The following is an 18,233-nucleotide window of genomic DNA, read 5'->3' as shown; positions in this document are numbered from 1 at the left end:
GACATTGCTCCCAGAAAATGCACAACAATCTGGTGCAGATCGGCTGATATCGCATGGAGACACAGCTGTTTGATTAACCTGGGTGTGCAGTGGAGTGAAATTACAATGTAATGCTTTTGGGCTCTGTAGAGGTTCTCCAGAGTCACTGTTAAAGCAAGACATCCAGCAGAAAAAATGGCTACTTTCTCTACAACATTAAGTGTCAATATAATATAATGTAATGTAATTTTCACTTTTTCTATAGCTCCTCACATTTTGGGAGGATTGTATTAGGACCTTGATGCCACATAAACTACAGAAATCTGTGGAGTGAGCATAAATAAGAGACTTTGTTCACTGAGACACAACTTTTATTTTTTGTTTGTCTGTCTCAACTCTCCCTGGAGCTCTGCCATCTCTGCTGGTAGCTGCTTCCTCTTGAAGGAGATCCAGATTTTGTTCTGATGCTTCTCCTTATCATTCACCATCATGTCAGCCATGTTGCTCTTCTTCTGTTCCCTGGGAAAAGCAATCAGATGTTATAGCTTATAGCACATAAATGTAGATAAATAACACAGAGTTACTAATGTTGAAGTTACATACACATAAGGAATGATTTAAAACACACATGTTACAATAGATATATATATATTGAATGTTCAAATACTATTATTTACCATCCAGACTTACAGAATGATAAATAACTGGAATAGTTGTGTACAAAATGTAATTACTTGTATATTTTAGACATATGCAGACTTACAGCCATTGGTAAAACAACACTATCGTTTTCTTCAGGTTTATTGCTCAATCTACATTTAATAATTCATAACAATTTGACTAGAGAACTCATATCTAGACATTTTACAATAGGATGTCATATAACATGTTTTATTATCTCACAACGTGGTAAACTCATGCAACATCAAAATGAGAAACAAGCATGTAGATTCACGCAAAGATAAACAAATGAGGGTAAAATGCTGTACAATATTCAGTTATTCATAATTGTAATATGCAGCTGTCTTCAGAAAATGGGCATGTTTGAGCAATAAAAATAAGACTTTCTTTTAAATGTCTTCCATGACTGTATGTATGCAACTTTAAATGTAATAAAAAACAGACAGATATATCTACAAACTACTCACCTGGCTGGGAGCAGCTGCGGCTTTAGCTACGTCTGAGTAGGTGTTTACCGTGATGTTGCCTCAGCTCTGAAACGGCTAACGAAACTTTCCATTCTCTCCACTATGGTGACAAAAACTACTCATTCTTCAGGGCTCCATCGAGCTGCAGCTAAATATTGAAATCCAAAGCAAATTAAAAAAAAGCCAGCAACTTTAAAATGTTGGCACAAAGCTTTTATGTTTAAGGATTTGGGAGAATGTATGTGTATCTGAACAGCTGGATTGATGCTTTATCTGGTAACATTAGCTGCATTGTGTTTTCAGCACCGCTGCCTTGTGAAGCACGCAATATCTCATGTAGATCGGATGACACAGCTGTTTGATTAACCTAAGGAGCGCAGGAAAGTCAAGTAGTAATATAATGCTCTTGGGCTCTTTAGAGCTTCACCAGAGATGATCACATAAAGTCTGGTGCAAATCTGATGAAGCATGTTTGATTTAGAGATTATTGTAGACATTGTGAGCATTGCTATTCGTTATTTAGCCACGCCCACATGGTTCAGCCAGCAACTAACATTCACAGAGAGCATCATAATGTCATTTTCTATCATATGGCACAGGATTTAACCCATTTGAATCATAGAGTAAAAATAAGACATCCAGCAGAAAAAACAGGTGACTTCCTGTTGGAGGGGGTCGTGGTTTAGGTGATGTCATCAATTGATCATGTGAATGTGATCAAGGCTGGTCTATAATGAGACATGGAAAGTCTGATTCAGCTCTGACCTGTCCTGGAGTAGTTATTATTGCATTCTAATGTTTCATGGCACAAAGCCAAAGTTTGACACTTNTAGGCTATTATCATCCAATTAAAATGATGGACAATTGCTGCAGCCAACTGCAGCCCTGAACAGGACATGAGCAGTGGAAAATCGATGGATGGATTAAAACAAGTGATAATATTTTATGTTTTATCTGAAAAGCCGAAATCTGCGAGCCAGATGCACTCATCAAAAGAGCCACACCTGGCTCGCGAGCCATAGGTTCCCGACCCCTGCTCTGAAGTGAGGAGCTAGCTGTCAGCTGTGGCTCTGCAGCACTAACAACAAACCTTCCAATAAGTAAATACTTAAAGCAAAAGATATGCAACACATTTTATTTACTTCCACTGTATAATAGGAAGAATCACAATGAGAATGAAAATCAGTCCACAGTTCGTTATTTCATTACTTTGAATCATGATAAATTGCCACCTTATGCCTTGGGAATCAAAACTAGCAAAACTGCTACAATGCTTTCATAGACGTGGCTTCCTTTTCTGTCGAAAGTAGCCAATATTTCAATTATATTTAGCTCTCTAATTCTTACTTTAATAAGAAGAGTTTGAAACTGGATCAGCTGAGCGTTACCACTAGCTGACAGCTCTGTATGGGAGCTGAGAGCAGCTGACAGTAAAACAAAATAAAGAATGCCTTTATTTCTTACCATCTTCAACGTAGAGCCTTTAAGACCACAAAATAAATTCAAAAATTTACAAAAACAATAGTACAAGTTTCTCAATTATATTTTCTGTGTACATACAACCAGCCTTGTAAATATTAAAAGGCCTTAAGAGCATGTTTTTTTTAACCAGGGGCTACATTACCATTGCTAAAAGCTATGCCCTCATAGATTAAAATCCTGGAGGTCGTGTGAGGTCCTCCTGTTCAGGCTACCACATGTCTAGGCTCGCCTGGAGTTTACCAGACATCATCTGGATGATCCAATCGAGAAGGTCATGTAGAGAGAAAAGGTAAAAAATAATTAATAAATAAAACAAACAAAAGGAGGAGGGATGCTTTGGGGTAACTTTTCAGCAAAGCAGACAGGACGACTGCACCGCACTGAGGAGAAAATGGATGGCTATATATATATGTATAGTCAGATTTTAGGCAGCATCCTGTGCTAACCAGATTGCCACTGGTTTGTGTTGAAGAAGATTTTAGGTTATAATATATCTTAAGAAAATCTCTAGCTCGATCTTCTTCTCACGGATCCCAGGTTCTCCCGGCGGACCACGTGTAGCCACACAGAAAACAACAATGAGTGTAGACGTCACAGAATTTCAGAGTTTAATCCAAAAGAAGACAACGTACGAAATTACAACAGAAACTGCAGAATAACAGAGACATACATTCATTTACCTGAGACAAATGGAAAAGAAGAAGAATAAGGCGTACCTTTGCTCATCCAACCAGGAGCTGTCTCTGACCCTCTCTAAAACGCCCTGCAAGTCACGATCTAAGGCCATTGGCCCCATTATCTAAACACAATGGAAGCAGAGACTCTCCTGAACTCCTGCTGTTTTATGGCTTTTCACAGATCAGTGTGAAAGCTGGAACTTCTCCTGATTGTTTTCCACACAGACAAAGGGCAGTTCAAACAATAGCAGACAATCTTTCTGTAACTACAGGTAACATAAAGGTCAATAGGGCAGAGTAAGTTATTAATCTGAAAACTATAATTAGGCTATTTCAATCAAGAGATGTTAAGTTTTAAAATTAGTATATTTTAAGTTTATTTTCTTAACATTTGCAAAGCCATTACACTATCAGGTGCATTTAATCCATGTGGGTCTAATACAAGGCATATTTGACCAATTCCAGATGAATTGTACTGTAAGTGTAGATTTATAAAAAGAAAAAAAAAGCACAATACTTTTTCAAGAAGGCTTGTGAATAAAAATAAACAAAAAAACTTTATTTTACATTTATCAATAAAACAGTAACAGAAAAAGGAAAAAAGAAAAACATCCAACATATTTAAAAAAAATGTAATGAGAACACAAAATACCATGAAATTGCATGAACAATCCATATCTGCTCTTTCTCTGATTGCTATTTTTAACAGCAAATAACTGACAAACAAGGACTTCATTCTTTCTTTCTCAAGTGCAGTGTCCATCAGGTGAAATCTTGTAGCCTGATGGATGTTAGCCTGAGACATTCTGCAATAAACTAAATCGACAGGGTAATATCTAACACGACAACACATAACTGTACCGTTCAGGTGTTAATGAAAACATGACACATGCTGCCTGTAAATCTGGTTGTCATGTTGTCACAATGGAAGCCTTGACCCAAAATGCTCTAAATATGTTTTTTCTCTTATGAGAACTTTTCTAAAATAACATGCACCAGTCCCATTTCTGTAAAGATTTTTTTGTTGTTAATACCTTATAATAGAGGTGATTTATCTCAACTGTCATGAAGTTGATCAGTTCATCTGAAACCCCTCCTAATGTCAACATAAATTTAAAAATCAGTGTTGCTATTCCTCTCTATTATTAGAAGTCCAATCCTTTGTTGTTCTGATGGTCAGTTTAAATCAGTACATCTGCAATTGATGATTTTTTTTGACCCTTTTGTCATAATTTAGTTGAAAACCCAAAAGCAATGAGGAAAGCAGGCAAGGTAAAATTTGTGAAAGTTTTCACTCTGTTAATGAATCTATTTCTTCTGCCAGTAAGCAATGATGTGTTTGCAGATTTTGGATTTGTCTTGATCTCAGTAAGTTTGTTCTTAAACCTTTTGCAATAGATTTTCCTACATTTAGATCCTTATTGTTTCCTGTTTTAGCTGAAATGCTGAAGTAACACTGGTATAATTTCTCAAAGAAATACTTATCAAGCATTCACCACATCTTAACAAGACTCAGCATTTCTTTTCTTCCCTTTATCAGTTCCACACTCAATTAAAAGCAACATGCTTTCCCTGTTGTAGAAGCTTTGGCATTTCCACTTTCAAACAATTAATTTCTTATAGGCTCAATTGGTCTCCAAAGCACAATATCGCTGGAAGATGTTATGCTCTAAAATAAATGTAGAAAGTACAGCATTGAACTCAGCAGCTCAGTTAATTGAACCTCCATTGATGATAAATTAAACCTTCACTCTTTTCTCCTTTTTCTCCCTCCATTCTTTCATACTTTTTTGGTCTTACTTCTTGGATTACTGTATTTATAATTTTCTTTTTTATTACTGTATATTTTTTCTTTTTTTTTCTTTTACTCTATGGATCTATTTTGCGTCTTTAAATAAAGTTGATTGATATGGAGAAACTGTCAGTTGTTCTGTCTTGCTCTGTGAAAAGAAATTATAATCTTATGTGCATTTTCAATATACATCAATAAGCTAATTTACTTGAATAATACATGTGAACAAATGAAATGTTACAGTACTTTAAAGCTTTTTACACATATTTTCCAGTGGTTCAATTAACGGTTAGACATTTCTTATTTATCTGACCTGGTTGCTCTCCCTCTTGTAGTGATTCATGCAACTGCTGCACGGAAAAGATTGAGAAAACTAAGAACTAAATATGAGAAAAACTTTTGATATTACTAGATTTGTACCACTTATTTAAATCCTGAAGCTTTTTACCTCAATAGTTCAATAAATATTACTTACATTTTCAGATCATTAACTTATTTCCAGAGAAACAGGATGATGTTGTGAAAATGCACAAAGAAAATCTATTATTCTACTCTTGTCTTTGAATGTCTCTTGTGTGGCTGTTTCTAAGTTAACACACAATTCAGTAATATTTTATTCTTAAAAGCAATTATTTAATTAAAATATGTTTTACTTTTAAGCACCTCAACTAAAAACAGAGCCTGTAGCAGCAAGAAGTACAGAACACAAACGTGCAAAAAATAGCAAACTTTCAGTTTTCACAGACTGAAAAATAAAATACCAAAAGTTGAAGAGAATCTATTTTGTAGTTAACAATGATAAAAACAAAACGTAGAATACATTGTTCTGATATTAATCATGATAATAACTGTAAATCTCTTAGGTCTACAAATTCCACCTGAGTTTGTGGAGAATAAAAGAATTTCATGAATTTTACAGGTTTATCAGTAAAAATCTGTAAAAACATTTCAAAGCTGGTTCAGAGAGGCAGTTCATGATCATATTTGCCACAGTTAAAACAGTTATATACATTGTCCATTTTGATTTTCTTTCTCTGTCATCTGTTGGCTGCAGCAGACTTTGAGTTGGACTTGGCAGCTCTGTCAACTTGAGCATAAATAGTTTCAGGCTGTGGGTTTGTGGAGGTTCTGGTTTCATTCAGCTGCACAGGAGGATTGGAGAACTGCACCAGTGCATACGTTGATGTTGGAGAAGGAGTTTCAGTAATTTCTGCAGGATTTGCATATGGGTTATTCTGTGGAGTTTCCTATAAAGAAAGACAAAGAGAAAAAAAAACAGCTTTTTATCTTAACATTCTCTGGATGGCATTTTGTGGAAGCTCTCACTAAAATGTGAACACAAAGATCAGAGTAAAATTGAATTTGCTGAAAATTGTTTCTGCTAAAAATGTGTGTTTTTGCTCCTTTTAAACTTAGATTATTTTTTATCTCAAGAGATAGTTCTTTTGTAAACGTCTTGATTATTTTGACAAGCAAATAGGGAGAGTTTTTCTTTTCTGCTTACCTGAGGAACTTCATACACTGTATTTGCGCTCCTCTTTCTTTTACCTGCAGGTCAGTCATAAAGAATAAAGTTGTGTAGTTTGAAGTGATTAAAATCACAATTTTATTTTAAAGTGATGCTCTAAACAAACTAACATCACGTAATAAACAAAGGAATTTAAGTGTTAAATTGGAGATTACAACAGAATTGTATTGATTTGGGGGTTTTGTTATCTTTTTTGCCAAAGTTAAAAATCAATGAATGAAAGGAAAAATGTTATAAATTCAACATCATCACAGCATAAAAACATTAAATCACAACTGGCCTTCAAATTGTTTTTCAAAGCACTGAAGTCATTTTACAACAGATGTTTCTTAAAAACAGGCTTTGGTGCAAAGCCTCAAAAATAAACTACCTCATCGATGTTGATGTACCACCTAAAACTAAACACGCTGCTCGTCACTACAGCAAACAGAAACATGTTATCTTGCCACCTTTTTGCCTTCACAAAGCCAAATAAATGAAAGTAGATTTTTCATCACCAGTGTTTAACAATGTTTAACAGAATAATGAAAATAAATGCAATATTCAAGGAGAGTCCCAGCCCAACGTAAGGCAGAAGGACAGAAACCAAACCAGAGTTCACACTAAGGCTAAGACAGGCAGCTCTACTGGAGGCAGCAGGTAGACAGTCAAGACAAAGAACTTGGAGGGACAACGTTTCCCAGGTAAGAAAAGTTTTTGTTGTTGTTTTGTTGTGTCAGGGGAATAGATGGTGGTCAGAACAAAAGCAGAAAACACAATATCAAACTAAATTCTGCCAGAATAGTTTTGAATTTAAATGGTTTTTTGTTTGTTTGTTTGTTTGTTGTTGTTGTTGTTGTTTTGTTTTTTTTTGCAATAATTCATTCTCCACTGTGAGGAAAATACAAAGGGACTGGGCTAACCACGTAGTGTTTTTAAATCTCTCTGTAGAGTGCCAGTCTGTTAGGTGTCCAGGCTGCTGCTCTCAGACATTTCTCATGATTTTCTTCTCTTTACTGGACAAATCCCACTAAACTACAGGCTGAAACACTTATTTAATTGGTAAAAAAAAAGACTTACAGGATGATTTTACTTTCACATAAATAGAAAAGTAAAAGTCAAACTAATAGTCTTAGACATATATATTTGAAAATGTATACACCTAACAATGATGTTCAAGAATCATAAAGCAAATTTATTTGGTCTTCAAACTAAATATGCTTAGAAATTGCTAAAGAAAAGAAAAACTCATCCCATTTTGCAGGCAAAATCTATTAATCTATTATTATTGTCATTACACACAGTGTATGTGAATAATTCATTTTACGTAAACACACATTGTGATTGTTATAGCCCAATATTTTTCATACCCCGTGGCAGATTTCAGTTTAAACATTTTTATTCAAACAGGAAGTTGTAAAAATGACAAGCTCAAAATAATTGATACCATTCTCAAAAAAATAGTTATTTCTATTGACAAAATGGCAATAAAAACCTTCTTCAGACCAGCTTTTTGCTTTTTGTTTTTCTGCTGGTGATGAGCTCCAAGTCTTTGAAGTTGAAAGGCCTCCTTGCCATCATTATGATCTTTAACTTGTTCCACAGATATAAGTTGAGACTCCAACACTTCAAAAAGTAAATATAACTTCCAGCCAGAACGAAGCATCATGATCAAATTAAAAGATTAGTTTAAACCTAAATCTGTCAAGGGGTTGAATCAATTTGTGCTTCTCCCTGGGTTGATGCTCTTACAGACAATAATCTGATTGTGAGAGAAAATTAAGAGGTACTTACACTTTATGACCACAAAGATTATAGATAACACTAACAGCGGCACTAATGTTCCAACTGATATCCCAACTACGTTGGCTGTGTTGGATGCTGTAAAAAGACAGAAAACAGAAGAAGCAAAAAAAAAACATCAGGAATGCTTTGGTCAAGTTCACTTTGTATTTTACAACTTTTATGCTAGGATGTCAAATATTCTGTCTGTCTGGCAGCCCAGATAAAATATAGTTACTAAAAACAAAAAAATATATAGGCTATTTATTATTTTCTCCATCCAATAACACTTTAATATTTGGATTTTTATACTGAAAGGCAGCATTAAAAAAGCAAAATAAAACTAGTTTTATATTTCTACACATTTTAATATACTCAGTGAATGCAGATTTGCATAAAAGTGCATTTAGTGAATGGTCAGTAGGCCCAGTAAAGAACTATATCATTTCAGTCCATTCACCATTTAAAGAGAAAATGTCCATAGATCAGAACAGCAGCACCTTGAATTACTTTGCTTTTCCAATAAAAGTCTTTACACTTTCATCTGGGTTTTCAAAAATGTAAAATAAGAAGAAATTAAAAAGAGGGAGTGTAAAACAAGGGAAAACTCCTGATTACCTGTTAGATATAAATACCATTCAGTCCAGGTTAAGGTTTGGGTAGGTATTAGGGTTATGCACAAATGAAAGAAAATGAACCTAATTAAGTTTCTTAGTGGTTTAAAATAGATATTTGTTTATGTACATGTATGCATGTGTGTGTCTACTCATACTTATGATGAATTGCTTTATGTTTTATGATGTAAAAGCACCTGGGTATTTTCCTTAAATCTTACCTGGTAGATTTTTACAGAGAGAATGAAAAGGCTTTTCATCCTGTTCCCAGCTCACTTGGTTGCTATGGTTACAGAAGATGGAGCTTTCCTTTACATAGACGTTCAGAGATGAGTCCTTCAGGTCTGTTTGGTTCAGTAAATGGCAGGTTTTGTTTTCACATTGAAAAGTCCCACTAATTTGAGAATCCACTGTTATACACACCACAGTGAAGTTACAGAAGCTGGAATTAATGGGGGTCACTGTTAGATTCACTGGAGATACTGGATCTGAAGGATAAAAGATTTGATTGGTTTTAAAATGGGGCGCTATAAAAACATTTAGAAATGATTTCAAAACAGGAAGCAATAAAGAAGAAACTTACCTTGGACTATAACTGTGTATTCAGCTACAGTTTTTTCTGTGTCTCCATTTGCTTGTGCCTTATAGTTTCCAGTGTCACGGTGTTTCACATTTCTTAATAACAGTGAGTAGTTTTGTTTAAAAAAATCAGTTTTTTCTGTATATTTGATTTTAGGCTCACTACCAGGACTAAATCTTACAAGATTATCACTGTTATTAAATTTCCAAAAAAAAATGTCATCATTGCCAATTTTAGCTGTTACTTCCAGTAGGAGGTTCGATCCAGATTTCACAAACTGACGTTCAGACCCTGAAAGACAAGAGTTTGGTTATGTTTCAATAATAATAAAAAATAATATTATGATAAGTCTCTGGAACATCATAACTTTCACAGCAGCAGAGCAGAGGGGAGGTTTAAAGTGTAAGTTACTATAGAGCTCTACAAGTTTGGTCAATCAGAATCAACACATAATTCATCTAACCATTTCATTATTTACATATGCAGCGCATAGATAATATGGTGTCCGACTATAATTATATGTGTATTGATCGCTTCACTATAGTCCCTTATTTTATAATATGCCTACATAAACATAAGAGAAACCAGTGATAGTATTGACTTAATTGAATAAGTTGTTTTTTGTCAGTGCATGATAATCTTCTGTTATCACAAATCACTAAATTTCCAGTCTTTATTTTCTTTCCCAACATAAATCTTTACAAATCTAAAACCTTTCAGTGATCAAACCAACAGATCCGTCTCAAAATGATTTTATTGTTTGTTGTCAGTTTCCTCTCCCCCAGTGTCAGTGAACATCAACTTTCAAGTCTTCTGCCAAAGTTCCCAACCGGATTTGGCCTGTACTTTGACAGGGTCATTTTAACATAGATATGTAAATTGTAGCTCTGCATGTTTAGTGTTTTTCTGCTGGAAGGTGAACCTGGACATCAGCATCAGGTCTTTCAGAGCTTCTAGCACAGGGCTGCTCAAGTCCAGTGGTTTAGAGCTACCGACCTGCAACTTTTAGATGCGTCCTTAATCCAACAGACCAGGATCAAATGGCTGAAGTCCCTCACCAGCAGTCATTAAGTTGTCTTTTCTCATAGCTTTCAAATTTCTGCTTCTCCATGATTTTATTTTTCAGTCTGGAGATCTCCCTCATTCATCTTCCTGGGTGATCATGTTCCTGTTGGCTGATTCTCTTATTTTTGCTTTACTTGAAAGTCCTGTCAGTTTAGACTCCCATTTCTTGGCAGGTTTACAGTTGTACCACCTACTATTTCCATTTTCAATTTATGTATTGAGCATTGTTCCAAGAGATGTTCTGAATTTGACATATTGTTTTATAACTTAATCCTTTTAAAATTTCTCTACAACTTTATCCCTGTTGTGTTCCTTGGTCTCCAGTATGTTGTTCACTGCTGTTTTCCAACAAACCTACAAATAATTAGTAGAAAACCTGCATTTAAACTGAGATTGAATAGGAAACAACTGCTCTGCTTTACAAATGTAGAAACATCTAAAGTAAATGGGCTGCACTAAATTCATATAAAATTAAAAGTGGTTGAATACAAATGCACACCACACCTTTCTAATATTATTTGTAAAATATCACTTTTGCTTATTTTCCTCAGCCTACTGTTTTTTGTTATAATATGATTAATTGTGAAGACGCTTAAGGAGTATGAGTACTGAGTGCTTCCATTGAAGGAGTGAGAAGTGAAACAGTTTTTCTACCTCAAGATAACGTTTATATTTAGAATTTGTTTGAAGTCAACCCAGAGAACGTTTCTGTTATGTTAAACTGAATTCTTTTTTTAAAACTGAAACTTCTCCGCAAGAGCTTTTTATTATTAGTCCGCTGAGAACCTGCTCCTCAGAAACCACTCTGACACTTTTTTTTTCAGCTAATTATGATGCAAAAGTAGCCATGACAGAACTAAGTGTGATCATGTACTACTTCACACTATTATCAATAAATTAATTTATTATTTACCCAGGGAAAAAACTAAGATCAAAAGTCTGTTCTGGACAAGACAGCAGGACAAAACACAAAGCTGCACAAAAAAAGGCAAAAGTACATCAAGAAATCTCTGTGAGGCAGCAAAGAGCAGAGTAAGAAACCGCTCACTGATCTGAACCTGATCTATGAGGCTCAGTCAAAGCTGCGTCACAAACATCATCCACAGTCCAATCCTGCTGTCCTGCTTTCAAACACTCCGAAAAATATACAGAAAAGCTTTTTTTTTTATCCCAATCTGTGAAACCCATAAACAAGCACGTCAACCACCTCTTGTTTTCTTGTCTTCTTCTCCGTCTCTCCACTGTGTCTTAGCATTTTAGAGACAATTAAGAAAATTATACTTTGGTTGTACTTGTCCTGTACCTCAGAGAGAACAAACGGATGCTTATTAAAGCATTTTGAAAACTGCAAAAGGACAATAATAAATCTAAATAAACTAATCCAACACAGTTAGAACATGAAAAAAGTAGCGTTCAAGGTCTTTGCGTTGCGACAAGATGAGGCTATTACTGCATCAACCTGCAGTCCTAAAGAAAACTACTAGACTTCAATACAAGCCCGCCAAAAATAACCAAACAGAAATTAAACATCCATAAAGAGCATTTAAAGGTTTTCTCAGAACTTGAGCCACCTAAAAATTACTTGTCAGTGCTGAGTTTTGTAATTTTCAAAAACAGACCCTGATCAGTCGAAGCAACAGTTTCATAAAGCATAAATAATTTACTGCCTTAACAGACGAGCCGAAGCACGGTGGTTAATATTTATATTTAACATCTACTTTAAATTTAAGTTGAAACAAATGAAGGGTGTTTCATTCACAACAATGTTTTATCAGTATTAACTTCACATTTATTCATCTGTTGCGAACCACAGACGTACATTTATGACTGATGGCAGCAGAAATGTAAAATCTAAAGCTATAATTAAAAAACACACCTATTTAAATGTTATCTTTATTTAACTTTGTTTTTTTATGTTTGTTATATTACTGAAATGAACTTTTCAGAAAAACTTCTACTACATTTTTCACAACACATTTTGACAGCTGAACTTTCTTTCATAAACGTTTTTTTTTCTACAGCTCCACATTTTTGTCATGTGAAATGTTAGAATGTTACAGCAGCTGTTAAACACTTTATGTAAGAAATAACATAAATTTTACCTTCAATTGAATCCACCAGTGCAAGGAGGAGAAGAAGCAGAACTACCGCTGCCATCGCTTTGTGTCAACTCTGCGACATCCGGAAGTACATCTATCACTGAGCCACAGTTTCCTGAATTCAGGCGGAACGTTAAATAACATTTCACACAACCAGTAAATGTTCTCATACCCCCCACCCACACAGACATCTTGTGTCTTTTACTTGTAGAGGAATTTTTAGGGTTGAATAAACTGAAGTTGTACTACAGGATCACAATTGGATCCAGATCTGAACTACCTTCATTTTATTTTTTTTATTCATTTAATTTATTTATTTTCTTTTTTTTAGTCATTCAGAGATGGACTTGCTGGTGTTCTTTGGATAATTATCCTGCTGCACAACCCAAGAGTTTAAGGTCATATTGATGGCTGGACTTTTCCCCTTTAGAGCAGAATTAATGGTTCAAGTTGTCCAGGTAGAGAAGCAGCAAAGCAGCTACAAAACATTTCATTCTGGTTATTTCTGCAAACAGCCAGGGACAGGATTTTAAATCTTAAGACATAATTTCCAACTAGAAGGATGAGAAGATCAGATATCCAATTTAACTTCAGTTTTCTTGCTCAGCCAACAACAGCGTCACTGAGTTCATCCACCGATATTGTTTGAAAAGAACTTTGGGAAACTTCAGACAGATTTTAACTATGTCAGAAGTTTCAGACATAAGTTTATGTCTGAAGTGTGGTGTTGCATTATTGCAACACCACACTTCCTGTTGTCTTGCTGAACTTTCAGGCATCACTCCTAAAAAAACAGAGTTCTATGTGACTCAGTGATGGCTTGTGTTTGCGGGTTAATAATAGAAATATTTTGCACATGATGCTAATGCTTCCAATCTGTTCTTGAACTTCTTTTGATCTGGCCATAACTTGCTGCCGTTTGAGATGTTTTAGTTCGCTTCATGTTGCCTTGCAGGTTTTACTCAAGAGATATTTTGATTCTGTAGGTTTGGCAGTGATCAGCTTTGGGTGTTGACTGTCCAAGGTGGGTGGAGTAGCCACAAAGGAGTCAACAAGTCATTTTCTTAAAAGGGCTACTCAAGAACTGAGTAACAACATCCGATCTAATATTTAAAATGATCAGATAAACAAAAATATAAATTACGTGCAAATTCTGGAATTTTCTAAATAAAAGACTTCAAAATTACAAAATAAAAATTTGGGCAGATCAATTGTTTTAATCTGAACTACGTTTTCCAAAAAGCTGTGGTTGTTCATGTTCATAATTGACTGTTTTGGCTTTTCTCCTCCACTCTTAGTCTGTGAAGTGGACATAATATCTACTTTTAAGAGTAGATTTAAAACTTTACATTTTGTTAAAACTTTTAGTTAATCTTACTTATGTTTTCCTGAGTTATCTCTATAGTTATACTACTAAAGTCTTAGCCTGCTGACCACATTTTCTCACTCTGCTACATTTTCCTACTACTATCTAATTTTGCATTATTTGCTGTGTTTATGCTTTTAACTTTAAGTTCTCTGTTTTTCTCTCTGTAGAAGCAGCTGGATGTTTCTTCCTGATAAAGGAGAGTTTTTCCTCTCTACTGCCGCTGCATGCTTGCTCCGCCATATGAGGGATTGCTGCAAAGTCAACAACGCAATACCAGCGATTATCCACTTTCACTACATTCTCATCCAGGAAGAATGAATCCTACAAGTTAATGACTTGATGTGATCTGATAAAGTCAACACAATTTGAAAACCAACAGAATTATGACATTTTAGTGAATTGCTACTATAAAATACAGAACTGGATGATGATTTTATCACTTATACTTCACTTATACTCATCAGAAACGCATCACAGTTTTAGATATTTACTCTTTTTTTATCCTTATGCTCATTATTATCTGTTTTTTACAATGTCACTAGGTTTTGGATTAAATTGAAACTATTTGGGAATTCAGTTTTGATCAAATTAGAACAAAAGACACAAGCCAAATGTAATATTTCACAATAAGCTTTATTAGGCCAGTTGTTAAAGAATTACCTCATTTGAAATATGAAATTCAAAGAACTAAAAGAAGACACACCACACCTTATTTCTCATATCAGTCACAACCACCTTTTCTTTACATGGCATTCTTATCTTTACATTCTTATATCTCAGCCGTTATTGTTCAGATACTTTCACATTTATATGTGTAGAAGGAGCTTTGATAAGATGCTTTTGATTTTATTTCACAGAATTAGTAACTCCAATAATTCTTTATGCAGTGATTGCACCCAGCGCTTACAACAATCAGACTTTCTTCACTGTTAAAGGCACAGATACAACATCTCTACATGAGTATTTACATCCACTGGAGTTTCTTCATTTGCATGTCACAGACAAAGGAACAGCAGGTTTCTGACTATCTTTTTAAATTTACAGCAGCTGTAAAGAAGCTGGTCTATATAAATTCAGAGTGCTTTCAGTGGAATATTTTACAAATGGTAAGGTTTGACAAATTGTCAACTAATCTACTGAAGGTGCAAATAATCATTATTTACTTCAATAAAGTGCTACAATGTTCATTTGATACAGAAACAGATGTCATATTGTAGTTTAACAAAAAAATTACATTCAGCACTAAAATGCACAATGAGAAACTCTAAAGTTGAGATACAACATTTCTAAATAGTTTCCACTGCAAACTTTGCAACAGGAAATTTGAAAATAATCTGATTTTCGGGAGGAAGTTGAGGGTGAGACTTTTGAGCTTGGTGCTATTTTTTCTTACCATGTAAGAAGAAAACACTTAAAGTCATATGACTTTCTGCTCAACAAACCGTAGCTGTGTGCTTCTTAAGCAATTTCCCCTTTGGAATTAGTAAAGCACTTTTAAAGTGCAGAAAATTACAACACATTCACTTGAACAGAGGAGGGAAAAAATGTTTTTCTTTGAAATTGGGGGTATTTTGTGTTTACTTCCTTACTTCTGTTTTTCACATTTTTAAAAATACACATTCAGTTTGTCTCGCTTTTGAGTGAGTAAGTCTCTCACAAGGTGACGCTTCAGTGCTCTGGGAAGTACCTAAAGAGACCAGAATAAGTTTCTGACCTTTCAGCTTTTCCACCATCGTACCTCAGATAAATGGGTGTTTACGTAAATCAGCTTTTGTTGTCTACATTCACAAAACAGTTGTTTTCATGAATTGTCTAACAGCTATGTCACACTTCACATGTATGCAAACTTTGTGCTTCATTTGCTTTCAGAGATGTCTAGAAACGTCTTCTGACCCCTAGCAAAATACCAGATTTTTGTGACATATAAAAATTTGGCCAGGATAAATCCTTTCCCCCATTTGATGTAACATAACCTTACACTACTGAAAAAGGAAAATAGAAAAAATAAAAAAGTTGCTGACATGTGCATAACCTTAATCAAAACCTTTAGGCACTTTTTTAAACAATCAGTCTTCTTGGATAAACAAAAATAGTTAAGCAAAAACTCATAAGCATTTGTCAGGAGGATTGTAGATAATAGATGTGTCATGCCACAGTAACGACAGTCATGCTACAAAAACAAGAACACAGAAGTATTATGGTCTACATGTGACGGCAACGTCAGGGACTTCTCATATTCCTGGGTAGAACTGCATGATAAAAGCATTTCCTTCAAAAGAAAAGTTCTGGCTAAAAGCCCGTTGTGGTCTGATGGAAACAAACTGGAACTTTTAGCCACAGTTACAGACGGAAAGTTTGGCACAAAAACACCACAGATCAGCAAATGAACACCAACCAAAGCGAAACATGGTGACCGAATCATTCTCTAGAGTTACTTTTCCCACAGATGATATGAGACTAGACTGCAGTTAAAGACATGAACATTTCCTCATGCTAGTTACATTTCACCCAAAACCTTCAGATGACAGAGAGAAACATGACAAAATCCAAAACAGAAACAATAAAACAGCTGATCTGACACAAGGGATAAACTAAGATGGCAAGAAGGAGAATAGAAGTAAAGAAAGAAGCAACAGAAACATAAAACTAAAAGTCCAAAGATCTATGGATTATAACAGAAAACTGAAGATGAAGAAGAATTTTATTTTTCACCATCCAAATAAATCAGTAAAAGACCAGCTTCACAGTTTTGCACGGTGTGAAAAATCAGGTTCTACTCGATTTTATAAATTGTGAGACTGTGAGCACAGAGGGCCTGGGAATGTTTCCAGGACAAAAAGTTGGATGATATTAAACTCATATCAAAGAAAACTGAATGCTAGAAACGAATCAAGAAGAGATTCAACAAAGAGTTTAAGGTTGAGCACACTTATGCCTCAAGGTTGTTGCAGATTTTTTAAATTCTCTCTTAAGTTCTTAGTAGGATCACATAGAAAATTGTCACAAAAAAGGTGGAAAAAGCTTCAAAAAGCTTTTTTTATACAAACATTATGTGTTAAAAATGTTTCAGTTTCAAAGGTTCCAACATTGAGGTGATGTTATGACTTAATCTCACGCTATGCCATGCAGACACTCTGTCTGCTTTGATAAAGATCCACAGTGTGAGTGAATGTTTGGAGTGACTGACATGGTAGGGAGGAGGGAGACATTTTCTGAATAAATAAGATGAAAACAATTTAAGCAAATTGGAGGCACCTATAGACATGATATGGAGCTCTGAGCATTCAGCCCTGGATGGTCAGATCATCACAAAGTATGCAAGGAAAAATGTGATGGTGAGACAATGGAAAAAGTATGAAAGTAGAACTTTATAGATTTCACATCAGACAGTCTAATCTGAGATGAAATATATTCGACATACACTTAATTTCTTCCTTATTTGACTCTTTTAGCATAGATTTTTTTTAGATTTTCCATCATAAGTGACAAGATGAGAATAAACAACAGCAGTTTTAGCAAATATTTCCTTACAAAACGCAGTACCATACGTATTTGCTTTAAGTCATTTTGATAATAAAAAAAAATGAAAACAATCTTTGTCTTACATGTGTGAAAGGCTTCACAAACTCTCATGTTGTTTTGCTACAAAATGTCTGACTTTCAGCCAGTTTAGCTGCTCAGACGTTGCTGATGCGAACGCTTACGGGGCCGTCTCTGACTCGGCCTCGGTCTTCGCCTCGCTGCTCCCTGTAGCTCTGCTCCAGACGAATCTTCTCCGGGTCTGTCACCTCAGACACGGGTCCGCCTCCGTTGCTCTGGTACTCGTGTTGCGAACTGGATGATTTGAAGATGGGGGTCATCTTGGTCTTCGCCACTTTGTCAAAGAAGGAAAAGTCCGCTACGTATTTGCCAGACTGGGAGAGAGAGACGACGGGGGGGAACTCGTAACCCCAGAGGATCTCGTCTGGCAGGTAGGAGGTGCGGACCTGGCAGGTGGCGGAGGTCGGCTCTATTGTGGCACTCATGATCACCAAGAGTTCAAAGTCAGCCAACACTGGATCTGTCCATCCACCACCTGATAAAGGAACATTAGCAGGTTAGCTAAAAAGGATGAGGAGAAACTGGTAAAGAGACAAGAA

General features: G+C 35.3%; 2 protein-coding genes across 2 annotated transcripts in view; both read right to left on the bottom strand.

Annotated features, from left to right (window-relative positions):
- Positions 1–5,310: 5,310 nt before the first annotated feature.
- On the bottom strand, positions 5,311–12,841 carry LOC103137985 (SLAM family member 6-like). Its single transcript, XM_007552022.2, has 6 exons — positions 12,729–12,841; positions 9,565–9,852; positions 9,203–9,469; positions 8,380–8,466; positions 6,583–6,626; positions 5,311–6,325 (listed from the first exon to the last, which is right to left on the bottom strand). The coding sequence occupies exons 1-6, from the start codon at positions 12,781–12,783 to the stop codon at positions 6,116–6,118; spliced, it is 951 nt and encodes a 316-aa protein (XP_007552084.1). The 5' UTR covers positions 12,784–12,841; the 3' UTR covers positions 5,311–6,115.
- Positions 12,842–14,711: 1,870 nt separating this feature from the next.
- LOC103137983 (ATP-sensitive inward rectifier potassium channel 10-like) overlaps positions 14,712–18,233 on the bottom strand; it is a 27,235-nt gene continuing 23,713 nt past the window's right edge. Inside the window, exon 6 of the mRNA XM_007552021.2 lies at positions 14,712–18,169. Within this exon, the coding sequence (XP_007552083.1) occupies positions 17,772–18,169 (398 nt within the window). The 3' untranslated portion in view covers positions 14,712–17,771. The remainder of the gene's footprint in view (positions 18,170–18,233) is intronic.

Source organism: Poecilia formosa, unplaced genomic scaffold (assembly GCF_000485575.1).
Source record: "Poecilia formosa unplaced genomic scaffold, Poecilia_formosa-5.1.2 Scaffold45, whole genome shotgun sequence".
Classification (NCBI taxonomy): domain Eukaryota; kingdom Metazoa; phylum Chordata; class Actinopteri; order Cyprinodontiformes; family Poeciliidae; genus Poecilia; species Poecilia formosa.
The sequence above is the reverse complement of the archived record's forward strand: the minus strand, read 5'-3'. Positions and strand labels throughout refer to the sequence as shown.